Source organism: Heloderma suspectum, chromosome 2, assembly GCF_057233095.1.
Source record: "Heloderma suspectum isolate Gila_16-S chromosome 2, 16-S_ref, whole genome shotgun sequence".
NCBI classification, from domain to species: domain Eukaryota; kingdom Metazoa; phylum Chordata; class Lepidosauria; order Squamata; family Helodermatidae; genus Heloderma; species Heloderma suspectum.
The window spans coordinates 225884808-225898421 of record NC_139459.1 but is presented as its reverse complement, the minus strand read 5'-3'; the positions used below and the strand labels follow the sequence as shown (position 1 = coordinate 225898421).

The following is a 13614-nucleotide window of genomic DNA, read 5'->3' as shown; positions in this document are numbered from 1 at the left end:
AGAGGACTCCCATGTGGTGGCGACGTTGCATGAAGAGGCCCAGAGTTTTAAGAGTAAGAACCCTAGCCCTTTCTATACAAAAGACAAATCCAGACAAGCCTACCTCTGTGAATGATCTTCAAGTTTTCCTTTAAGTGGTTTAGTGCTTTCACAGTCTGGGAGAGAAACATACATTTTTATGGAGGAAATATATACAATAAAAGTCCTGTTATTACACAATTCAAAATCAGTAAATGTTAACCAAGATGTATCCCAGAAAGCTTATGAGGCAGGAATGTAAAACCATGCCTTCAAACATCAAATAGCAGTAACATATACATACAGTGTAGTTAATACTTCCCCAGTGCCTATCAGCTAAGTGGAGTAATGCTGCTCCAGGATTGTGATGAGGGGGATGGTGCACAGAGGTGACTCTCCCATATCCCTACTTAAATTGTGCTTCCCCCAGCTTTTCAGAGGTCTGGGGGAGCACAATTGTGATGGCAAGGATGGTGTACATGGAGAGTCATCCCTGCACACCATCCTCACCATCACAACCATGCAGACACACACAGCTGATTGGCGCTTTTCTCAGCAGGAATCACCCTTCCTGGACACCTCTTCCACATCACAATCCCACTCCCCACTGAGCAGCAGGATTATGGGAGGAATTTGGAGGCTTGGGCACCCATGGCAGGCTGCAGCCAAGGTTTCTAATGGTTATGTGCATCCCATGCAGCATGGGCCCATCTTTTCTATAGATGCCATTGTCCATCTACCCTTTTTATTTTCTTCCTGTCTATCAAGACCAAAAAAATGAAAAGGGGGAATCACAGGGCTGTAGCCCACATTACATGTCTAAAGTTAATCAAGTATAAAGCAATACTTGATTATAAAAAGATTTGCTATGCAATTACTAAACCATACACTAAAGGTCCTCAACTACTGAGTAGCTACCTTCTCTGCTCCTACAATGAATTCAGCCTGATCTAAAGACACTTCAGTGTCACAATTATCTTTCATCTGCCTGTAATCTAGGGAACAAATATTGAAGCTAATTCGATTCCTCTTCTCTTTCTGCTTTGGCAAGTCCTGCTGTTCCTTCCTCTTCAGAAGATGCTTAACAGTAAGTAGCAGCAAGACTTCCCAAAGGATATGGAGCACCTACTCTGACAAAGAGATGCCCATCCGAAAGATTGAACTGGGAGATGGAGTCAAAAAGCTTGTGCTGGCAAGAAAAGCAAAGTAGCACCTTAGGAGAGAAAGGACAACCATAGCAAACATTATGTTGGAAGAACTGATGGCGCCACATGGTAGTCCCACTCCAAAAGTGGCTTCATTCTCTTTTGACATTGGGCAGGTTTGCCATTTGAATCATAATTCAATGACTGAGCTACAGAAACCAAAGATGACACCCCCACATCTGGGTGCAATATGCTAAATTCAAACAAAGAGGACATTCACATTTCTGAGCTTGCCCTACTTAGTCACATACCCCATATCACTCATTCTTTCCAAGGCAAACCTTCCCCTGATTTTGGTCACCCTCATTACATACATTAACAACTAGTCAGGAAGGAGAATATTCCCAAATGTTTTAAGTTATGCCTGATTTAACTTGAAGTATTAAATGTCTAAATGAGGAAAGGGAAAGCATGGCAAGAAAACACTAAACACTTGACATTTAGAATTTTTCAACCCAATTTTTTAATCATGTTCGTTCTTAACCATACAGGAAAACAGATAAAGCATGCCAATTTTGAAGCATGTGTTTAGACTTTCACATCTTAGCAACCCAGAATAAGCCATTTTTAAAGAAGTCAGCAGATAATTAACAGATAATTAATTATATTGTAATAGCAACAAGACTAAATGCACCAAATCACCTCCTGTTTAGAACATGGATTTAGGAAGCAAAGCAGAAGTGCACAAAAAAGGTGGTAGTGAAAATACAAAGCAAACTTACAGCTAAAGTGATTTTGCCTAGAATTTCTTCTGGAATAACGTCATCTAATACACTATATACATATTTGTAAAATTTATCAAACGAGGTAGACATGAGCTCCATACAGATCCAACAGTCACCCTAAAAAAGAGAAATGAATAAATAAATAAACATTTTTGTCAAACTGAAGTAAATATCTGGGGTGCTCAATGCGAAACTCCTTCTGAGTTGTGATGGAAAGAGATAGTAGGCATGCACATACGCGTTAGTGCAAATCCTGACTCACTAAGGCGGACACCTTTCTGTGAACAAATTTAAAGTCATTCAGCCTGACAAAACATTCTGCTTCCTCTTTTATCAAATGGCAACTGGTCTAATTAACAAGATGACATTTGAGTTGCGCTGCATATGTCACTTTCTTATAACAACAATTGCCTATTCTAAAATGTATCTTTCAGACATTTGTAAATAACTTTCTAGCAACATACAGCCAGCTACTGATACCAAGCTAATTGCCTTGTGATTCCTTCAGCCTTCCAACATGTGTAACCAGTTTCCTATAACCAGATCTCAGGTTCTTGCCTTGTTCTACACAAGCTGCCAAACAAACAAATTGCTATGGGTCCAATTTATCATACTCTCTCATAAAGCTTGTCATTAACCTTATGTAAACAACCATATATATAATATTCTTTACATTTTCATATTTGGACTGGATCCAGATTTAGGCACATGGATACGGGATGGCTGAAGTAGACTTCCCCACCCCATCCTCTCTATGGCAGCCCCTTCAGCTCTCCTCTTCCCAGTGCTATAAAGAGGATTAGGGGACCCTGCTGAATGGGCTGGGCTGTGGTGTGGGGGAAAGGGGGAGATTCCCCAAAATCAAAGGCATTGTGTTCCTGTGTGATGTAGTGTTTAGAGTGTTGGACTGGGAAGCCCTGGTTCAAGTCTCCACTCAGCCATGAATCTCACCGGGTGACTCTGGACCAGTCACTGTGTGACGGACAGCTTGATGAAAATGTCAACCCAGTGTGCAGCTGCTCTAAAAAAGGCAAACTCTATGTAAGCATAATTAGGAAAGGAACTGAGAATAAAACTGCCAAGATCATACCGCCCTTATACAAATCTATGGTGCGACCACACTTAGAATACTGTGTACCGTTCTGGTCACTGCACCTAAACAAAGATATTGTAGAGCTAGAAAAAGTGCAGAAAAGGGCGACTAAAATGTTCAAAGGGCTGGAGCAACTCTCCTATAAGGGAAGGTTGCAACAACTGGGATTGTTTAGCCTGGAAAAAAAGCGAGTAAGGGGAGACATGTTAGAGGTGTATAAAATTAAGCATGGTGTGGAGAATGTGGATAGGGAGACATTTTTCTCCCGCTCTCATAAAACGAGAACACAGACTCATCCCATGAAGCTGATTGGTAGGAGATTCAGGCCAGATAAAAGGAAGTAGTTCTTCACACAGCGCATAGTCAAACAATAGAATTTGCTTCCTGCTACAACCAGGAAGACCAGGTTTCAAGTACCCGCTCATCCATGGAGCTCACTGGGTGACCATGGGTCAGTTAGCATCACTTAGTCTAACCTGCTGCACAGAACATTTGTGATAAAATGGGGTGGGGGGGAGAGGAAGAACCATGTACACCATCCTGAGCTCCTTGGACAAAGGATGGGATAGAAATGTTATGTAATAAAAGGCAGAAAGTTTAATAATCACAGCTGTAGAGCATAAGATCATAATGAACCTTATTGATAAAACAACTGAAAATAGGCTTTCTTGAAGTAGCTTTCTTGAAGTCAACTCTTAGAGCTGGTACAGCAATAACATTTCCTTTATCTGCTTCTCCCCCACTAACATAGTTTAACCAGGAAATTGCCAACTGCTTGCCCTTCAACTACTACATTTCTTTTCCAGCTAAACATTTCTGAGACGCATTAACTAAATAATATTTTACAAATTAAGCAAATTCTGAGTGCCCACCTCTCTGAAGAGTGCTCCATAAAACTGAACAATATATGGGCAGTCACTACTTCGCATAACTACATCTAAATCCATTAAAAGCTGTTTCTGTTCCTTTTCATCCACCGTTGACCGAATCCTCTGAAAGAATAAGAGGGAAAGAGAGATTATCATTAACGAAGGAAGTGACAATAAGTCACTGCTAGGCAGTGATATACTATAAATGGATATTTATATCAACTTCAAATGTTCTCAACCAGGAGAAAATTCTAGCTTGCCGAAGTCTTTAATCCAACAGAATGGAATGTAACTAGTTGCTTTAAGCGAATCAAATTGAACACATTCTGATTAGCACTTAATTCCTGAAATAGTGATAACAACACAGTAACAAACCACCATTAGTTTAAAAGGTCATTTATCTTGATACAACAATGCCTTGCTAACAGATCAGTGGGGTGTTACAACATGTTCTTTCATTGCCAACTGCCAGATGAAAAGGAGAGAGCAGCTTTGACCCGCTGACAGAGAGCTGGGAAGCCATGCAGCCACAGACCATGCAGCCATTTGCTCCAAATGTTCCTTCCTTTTCATAGTAGCGGCACAGAAGCTTCTTCATTACACTTCACCCAAGCAACAGAACATCAAGCGATTGATCAATAACAAGCCATACAATATTGATTGTTATTGATACAATATCAATAACAAGCCATACAATACAATATTGCAGGGTGTAACAAAGTGGTGCAAGTTTGAATGTCTGAGAACTAAGTCAGCTGAATGAATCTGAAATATTAAATATTCTAATAACTGATCACTTTAAAGAGGACAGAAAGGAGACTGATATGTTTCATGTATAAATAAAATACTAAATACTGGGAAACCTGAGTAATTTATGCTATCAAGTAAGGTAGACAAGATTCCTAGTGTCCTTCCAGATGTTTTGGTCCACAACTCCCATCAGCCCTAGCCAGGAAAGCCAACAGTGAAGGATGATGGGGAGTTGTAGGCCAAAGCATCTGGGGGCCCACAGGTTGTCCACCTTTGCACTACGGGGTATGATGTGGTTTGTGCCAGACAAAAAGGAAACTTCAGCTGCTCTTGGCTAACAGCACCTCTTTCTCCAGTGAACAGCAGCTCTTGCAAATGTTTTCATAATATATTTTGAAAGATAAATGAAATGCAAGTGATTTTAATCACACAATTTAGCAAAGAAATGTCACCCAACGGAGACAAGTGCACTCATTTATCCTTTGGGGAAATGAATTGATCTTGACTTAAACAGTGATTTCAAACAGCATATAATATGGGTTTTCTGTCACGATCAGTAGAGTTGAAAATAACTACTCAGTACATTTTTCCCTGTAATCTTACATGCAGGGAAAATTACACCATTTCCTGAACAGACAGAGGGCCGGTTCTCATGACACAACAGCCAACTGTGGGTTATTTAACCCACGGTGAGGCTGTGGCATATGCGGCCACCATTTTTTATATCCAACCCCCACTCAGGGGTTGTCATGTCATACAAACCTGGCAACCGTAGGTTATGTGAGGGTTAAACAATCTTCACATAACCCTAGAACAGACTATGGGTTATGGGAGGGTTGTTTAACCCTCATATAACCCTGCTTTCTGGGTTCATACCAAGCAGGGACTGGATATGGAAATTGGTGCCTGCGGGTGCTGCAGCTCGTCGTGGCTTAAATAACCCACAACGAGCTGTGCTGTATCATACAAACCAGGTCTGTGAGGGCAGGAGAGGAGACAAAATTATCACTGTATTAAAAAAATGTAGTATATAGAAACCAAAGTCAGTGGAGCTCTATATGGTGTCTTTTTACCAATGAAACTTGTGCAAGGCTAAATGCAAGTACTTTACAAGATATCTGAGATGAGAACATATTGTAGGCATATGTCATGCAATCCCAACACAACCTGCTCTTGTGATGCAGATGAATTCATGCTAGGAGATGGTATTAAGGGGAATGAAAATTGTTTCGGCAGCAGCTACAGATGGCAACATTACCACCCCCCCTTCTAAGTATTAAGATCATTTCCCTTGCTCCAGAATATGCAGGGGTAACTATATCCTTCATGAAATGTCCTTCTCTGGCACAAGTATTTATGTTATCATTAGGGACAATCCATTTCTTAGTACTATGAATACTCCCTTCTTTTATCAGAGACCACAATTTGTCTGTCCTCTTGGTGTTGGTAGTAATATTTTTTCAGATCAGGTCCCCTAGACTGTAGTAATGGAGAACTAATCAGTGATTACATAATTCAAAGCTACAATTTGAAATTGCATTCATCTGCACTGTCATACTGGAAATCTCACCTCTACCATACAACTTTAATATTTTAACAAGTTTCAACACAGACTGGTAACCGTTCAAGGCAGTTTATTTATTTATTTATTTACAATATTTATATACTGCTCCATATCTAGAACAGATTTCGGAGCGGTGAACACAAAGAATGAAACAGTAAAAGAATAAGATTAAAAACACCACATTATAATGATACTTGTTTAAAAACAGAATGCCAATAAAAACTGCAACTGGTCCATTAAGGAATGCCTCCTGGACCAGTGCTATTTTCAGGAGGTGCAGGAAACAACACAGTCTTGGTGCCTGCCTTACCTCCAGGGGCAGGGAATTCCAAAGAAAGGGGGCCGCCATGCTGAAGGCTGTTCTCCTGGTGGACTCTGATCAGGTCATGGGTCCATGTGGAACCACCAGGAGCAAGCCCTCCAATTACCTTGGTGACCAGGCAGGTTGGTAAGGAAGAAGGCACTCTCTCAGGTATCCTGGTTCCAATTTGTTTAGGGCTTTGTACACTAGTACTAAAACCTTAAACTTGGCCCAGTAGCGAATAGGCAGCCAGTGCAGTTCCCTCAGCAAAGGAGTTACATGCTGGAAAAGGGCAGCTCCTAACAACAGCCGAGCTGCTGTGTTCTTCCAGCTTCCGGACCAGCCTTAAGGGCAGCCCCACATAGAGCACATTGCAGTAATCTAGTCTTGAGGTTACTAGTGCCTGTACCACTGTGGCCAAGCTATCCCTGTCCCGGAGAGGCTGCAGTTGGCGAACTAGCCAAAGCTGGTAAAAGGCTGGTAAAAAGCAATGAAGCACCTTTATCTCTAAATTTGCTAACTAAAAGAGCAAATTATGCAGGAATCCAATAATCCAAGCCTACAATTATGGGCAGACATGAAGAGGGCAACGCAACAGCTGAAGTGAGCAGATAGCTCATAACAGCAGGAAACAAGGGATAGAACCTTTCACCTCTAGGTCACTGGTTGGAACCCATCTGACAGTCATTCTATGGTACAAAGGGTTTGACAGATTTGTAACTGATCTGTCACCAAGGGGCAAACTACAAGCTACGTTAAAAGTATTCTTAACGAACATGTTTAGAAGGGGTTGTGTCTCTTTCTTGGGAAAAAGCAGCTACAGGACCCCCAATCCATATCAGAACCACACAGATGCCAGGTGGGGGCTGGGAGGTTTAACTTTCTACCCTACACTGTTTTCTTGCAGACTCCTCTCGTTATTTTGCCAACCTTCATGGCAAATAGAATACTTCATTCTTCTAGGTAGAAATAGTGTGGAGGCAAAGACTAAACCCCTTCCTCACAGTCCTGATCCAAAGGGTGGTGGTGGTGGTGGTCTTTTCTTAAGAAAGTGATTTTGCAAATTTCAAACAGATTAATTAATTACGATTTTAACATTAACATGTAGTTTGGCCCCAGGCATTCACACCAAAAACACACACCCATTTATATAGTAACAATAGTCTGCCCCTGTTATGGATGTCTACATGTTGACAGTTGGGACAGTCAACATATAGCACCTAACCTCACCGCACAAAAGAACTGCCCCTCCAAGCCACCTGGGAAAGTTACAATAGCAGGCATAGGAAGAGTTTGCTTCGTTTTCTGTTCTGGAAACAGAATGCAAGTCTTCTGGGTAAAACTATTCCAGAGCCATAAAGTCATTGTACATTCAAGGGCAGAAGTGACAAATTAGTCCATCTGTTTGTCTAGGAAGCTATGAGAAGTGAGGGAATAATCTAAATAAGGAATTGTCTGCTACACAGAAGATGAAGTGGTAACTCTAAAATGCATCTGAAAATATAACTTCTTCCATTAAATTCTCTTTCTCCCAGTGTTTCTTAATTCTCTGACAATACCTGAACTGTACAAGCACCAAGGTCCTCTAACCTTCACTATTCCTTTCTGCATTTAACCATTTTAGACTCTGAAGATGTCCTAGTCCCTGTGTGCCATACATTATTTGATCTGTGTACTCCCAGGCAAATGCATGACCCCATCTGCAGAACACCTCCACGGTGTTCTCCTTGAGGTCATGTTCCTTGCAAAATCATAGTTTATCCCAGCAGTTTTCTGACTTGGCTCCCATCTACTTCTCCCAAATCCCACTCTTGATCTTGGGGAACCATATTTTCCATATTGAATGGGTGTCCTTCCTTCAGTGTTGCTGGTATCTAGGTTACGCACCTGTTTTCTGTAGGATTTGGAAATGCAGAAATCTTTTTTTTTTTTTAACTGGCCTTCAGCTGAAAGTTTTTTTGGGGTTTTTTGCCTCTCCCCTACCATTATTTTACCAACAGCTGCCTTGTGGTGAGTGGGGGAGAACAGGACATGACAGACAGAAGGATAGGATATAAATACTTAAAAAAAAAAAACAAGTGTAGAGCATATAGGTATTTTAAATAAGACTAAAATTATTGCTCTGAAATCTCACTGCACCCACCCTCTCCACAGAAATAGAACAAGGTGAGTACAAAGCAAGGTAGAAGAACATTGGAAAGAAAGCAGGATATCTTCTTGGATGTTAGGTGAAAAAGAAGGAGAGAAAGAGGTCATTCATGCAGATAGAAGAACAAATGAAGAGAAGGAACTTCATAGGACTTACTAAGTTGAATCCAGAAATCCTGGGCAATTCACAACTACATAGGAGGTCTAAATAGATATTTTAACCATGTTCACATATCTGCCCTTGGAGTAAATGTGATAATATGATGGGCAACAGATACACACACAGAGGAACCTCTAAGCTCAAGCATGCTACAACTGAGCAAGTGCATAACCCAAGCAATTTGAAATGCCTAAACCCCTTCCATCTTTTAGAACGTGGCAAATCTACTACCACCAGGGCATTACAATGCAGCAAATACCCACAGGGAGTGTCATTGGAACTGCCTGTTCATCTCAGAATTCCCTTACACTGGTCCTCTCTAGCAGAGCTCTCTGAAGTACACCAGCTTCTTCCAGGGCAAATGCCAGGTGCACTGTTGCCGGCAGGGCATATGCGTTATTCACCTTGACAGGGTCCATCAATCATAACAGAGGGGAAAAATAAGACTGTCAACAAATGGTGCTCCCCTTAAGCTTCCCCTAACCTCATGAGAGTGATATCAAACTTTTTACATGAAGGCAAAGGTTGATAGTGAGAAGGGCTGGAGCACTTCCTGATTGGCTTCCTAAATTAGGTTTGCCCCAATCTAAAAACACATTTCCAGTTATGTATGTGCTCATGTCATTTTTAATTTCTCTATAAACCCTATTTAACCATTCCTGGCATAGCTGGCATATGTCCATTTCAAAAATAGGCAAAAGAAAATATTCCCAAACAATAGCATGGCAGTAGTGTACAAAAGCTGTTCCATACATTAAAGTACAAGCTGATTGGTTCATGCTGCTTGTGGCCTTTTCATTTATTATATTTTCATTTGTATTTGTATTTATATTTTAATTGTTTTATACATTCTTGTAAACCACCCTGGAAATATGAAGGGCAATAAAAAATACCTAAAACATCTAAATAAAACTTAACTATACACATCAGATCCTTGAAACGTATACTTAAAACGTGAAGTGTGACTATGACAAGCATATCTGTCATACAAAGAGCCACTTTACAAGGCAGTTACATTCCTTGTTTGCTGCAGCCAACAGGGAAAGCATGAAATGGAGACATGAATCCTTTAATACTCAAGAATCAATCTACTAAGGAACCTACATAAAACTGGCTGCGGCTCACTGATACCTGTGCATTGTGTTTAGCTGTGCACATCTCCACGTTCCGACTCCCCATTTTTACTATGGCAAACTCTAGTGGAGCCCAGCTGACATGTGAAGAGTGAAGAAGACAACAGTGGATGTAACTCCCTGTTCGTAGTAACCTGTTTATTTAATAGGTAATAAAACCTTGATTTGTTGTTATGTGAAAACCAAAGACTGGCCCTCAACATTTAGGCGATTCACTAGTGCCATGGATACACAAAAAAGATGAGCATGCTCTACCCTACCAATTCTGGGAGAGATGGGAATGAGAGAGAACAGATTCCTGTCTGGTCATCACCCATTGATGTAGCTCAGAGATCTTGGCATTTTTACCGGAGGAGAGAAGCTAAGTGAACTACATTTAAGATTCCCTCAACTTATTGGTGAAACCCTCTTCTGTTCTTATCATATTGGAACTCTAACAGCACACTGTGTTGTGGAAAAAAATGTCTTTTGTTCTCCAAGTTTGTTTGTTCACTTACGAGTACAATCCTAGAGCAAGCAGAAAATATTCCAGAGAACTTATGAACTGACATGTGAATCTAGCATGGGACTAATTTTATAGCCCACTGTTGTTGACAATAGTTTTACAAGAAAAGTAAGAAGAACAATCCCTGGTCATTAACTAATAATTATTTTTATTTGTCAGTGAAGGTAATATAGCATCAAGTAACTATTATTAAAAATAAAAACAAGAGTTCTTTTCCTGCAAGTAGAAGTGACAGGTAACATCTACCCAATCTACAGCGGACTGCTAATCAACTCAGCCAGATTATGATAATACGATATGATAATGTTAAAGACAAATGCTATGAATGGGTTTTAAGGGAAAGAATTGACTTCTTTTGAGCATGTGCAGAGCTGGTGAAAGATACTGAATGAAATATTTTACTGACTCAGATAATCTCCAGCAACATACTGAAAGAATACATGGGAAGCAGCATAAAAAAACAAGGAATTATGGTCAACAGGGTTTATCCCACCTCCACACCACATACCTTGTGGCTGCTAAGAATGCAAACTGCTGCAGCATGGCTTAAGCTGCAAAAAGCAACGATCTCGTTCCACAAATGCCCCTGAACTGTCCACTGCAGGATGGCACTTCCTACCAGTATGAGCTGGATTTAAACCAATGACTTAGAGGTGAAAGTTCTCAGATCCCATAGAACGAAAGCCTTTCAATCTCTTCATGTCGTTTGATGTGTGTGCATGTTTGTTTTAAAAAAGCATGCTTTTTAAAATGTATTATCTTTGAAGATTACATATCACACCAGATAAGCCATTAATAACATAATACTGTCAGCCAATATAGACCATATAAGGGGGTGGGGTGGGAGAAAGAAAAGAACAATTGTTGAGTGCTAGATGGATGAATTTTAAATTCTCCATCATGTTTTGCCCCTACTGTTGGAAGTAAAAACATAATTATGGGGATCACCTACTTTAACGGCCATAATTTGCCCACTTGGTTTGTGGACCATTTTGTTGACAGAACCATAAGCGCCTCGTCCAATTTCTCCAAGGTCTTTCAAGTCCTCTGCAGTAAAATCCCAATGCTGTTCAGGAGAAATCTTCAATTTTCCTGATGATTCAATGCTGTGTGTTCTCAGTCTCTCTCTGTCAAAAAATTTGAGAAGGAATTTTTCCACATTTTAAATAGTTTGAAACTTTTTTTCAGCAGCACTGAATAAAAGCATTTATATAGAGTAGTGCACATAAGGCTAATGCAAAAATATAAACTCCAGGAAGGAGCTAGATAGGGGGCAAAGAGCGGGAGGTTGAGATCAGATTCACTAAAGGTGACTAGCCTTTTTTTAGCTACTTCAAAAGACCTAGTCATTGTCTTACATTACAGCAATTTTCTTTTCATTTCTGTGGTTTATAAATTCCTGTATAAACTATATCAGATTCCTGGCAGGATCCTATGAAATGCAGAAAGCCAGCACCTGTTATGCTAGAAAATGTGTGACATTTTCATCTCTCTCGAGTAATTACAGGCTGGTAGCTAACTGATTTTTCTCTTTTACTGTCAGTATTGGTAACACCATAAAGAAAATTCACACCTGTGGTTGCTGGTTTTTTGGAGAGAATTTACTGATTTTAATGGAAAACTGAAAACTCAGCAATGCATCATCCCTTCATGTAACTCCAAAAATACATGCAAACCCAGTATTTTGTAACTGTATCTTTGAAGTAAAATGAGTTTAAAAGCCACAAAGCTGCTGCTGCTGCATATTTTACAATTAAAAAGTATGCAGAATTCTTCTGTGGCAGGAATGGACGATAAAGGCTAGTTTTTACCATTTGGCATAGACAGATAACAGATTTCTACAGCCAAGAAGCAGAGTGCTTGTTTCTAGACAAATGCATCAAAAGCATTTCTTGTGCTCATTTTCCCACCCATCATTTCCACTGTCATAGGGCTGGGAAGCCAAGCATATTTACTAGGATGCAAAGCCAAGAAGAACTCAGGAGGATCTACTTCCAACAAAACAGGTTTAGGATTGGACTGTTAAGCTCTAAGCCCTCCAAAGCTCCCAATTTGGAAGTGCTTCAGAGTTTACATTTTTAAAACCTTGCCTTCCTCCTCTGAACTACAGAGAACTAAGACAGAGCCTGTCAAACTTAACCATTGTGGCAAAAAAGCCTGGTCTAAGGCATTTCGTGCCTAGACACTGGCTCTATTCAAATACAATGCCAGACCTTGGGCTCGTGCACTCCTTTGTCCACTCGCACATATGACAAACCAGTTTGTTGTTACATCTGAACAACTAAACTATGGTTTCCACAAGCCATAGTTTTATCTGCAAACCAGAACTGGAAACCACAGTTTCATCATAGCTTTCAGCTATGGTTTGCAATGAAAGAGAAAGCACAGAAGGATGTGAGATGAAGCAAAGTAATTTCTATAATGCCAAACTGTGAGCACCCTGAAGATGCTGAAGTACCTCTCTACCTTTCTCTGGAATCCCCTGTTCTCAGTATTTCATACCTTTCAAACTCTACAGGATATAGAGACAACACAATACTTAGAACAGAAGTAATCTCTCTCAGCATTTCCGTATTTGTCTGCTTAACTAAATAAGCACCTAGATTTGCAATACAACTGACCTTTGTACAAATGTTAGTCAACAAAAAAGAAATAGAGATGAAATTAAAAAATGAGACAAGATGAAGCTAAAAGAATAGAAAGTCTATTAAGCTTTGCCATTTGCAACTGCTAAAGATGGAGCAATTTGCCTTAAAAACAGCATCACACTGTCACTGGGAATTCACTACTTTGGTGCTACTGGCGAATTGCAGATTATCAGTAATATGAAAACACCCACATTTTAAGAGGAATCTGAGGTGTCAAAAGCTGCTGAGTGAAGGATAAAAACCTCAAGGGAACCAGACATTCTCAGCCCTACCAGCAAGTGCACCGATGCCCTACTAACTGCCCTCTGCAACTACATAACTTGGTCATAAAAAAGACATCGCTCCAAAGTCTGCTACTCCTGAGATACTGAAGAATCAGAGAAATAACAGAAACAGTGATGTCATCACAGTATGGCATGGTGGCCAGTCGTTTAATGCCCTAATATGTCACAGGCATGTGGCAAGAACATAGCTCATCACCACCTAGTTAAGACA

General features: G+C 40.3%; 1 protein-coding gene across 12 annotated transcripts in view; it reads right to left on the bottom strand.

Annotated features, from left to right (window-relative positions):
* The window catches only part of MAP2K4 (mitogen-activated protein kinase kinase 4), an 83004-nt gene that overhangs the window by 29232 nt on the left and 40158 nt on the right, over positions 1 to 13614 (bottom strand). For all 12 annotated transcript variants that reach the window (XR_014788317.1, XR_014788319.1, XR_014788318.1 and 9 more), the window contains 4 exons: positions 11424 to 11598; positions 3914 to 4033; positions 1946 to 2065; positions 104 to 155 (listed from right to left, as the gene is read on the bottom strand). Coding sequence is in view for 8 of the 12 variants with exons in the window: in XM_084838310.1 (XP_084694436.1) it covers positions 104 to 155; positions 1946 to 2065; positions 3914 to 4033; positions 11424 to 11598 (467 nt within the window). In the remaining 4 variants the exon portion in view is untranslated. The remainder of the gene's footprint in view (positions 1 to 103; positions 156 to 1945; positions 2066 to 3913; positions 4034 to 11423; positions 11599 to 13614) is intronic.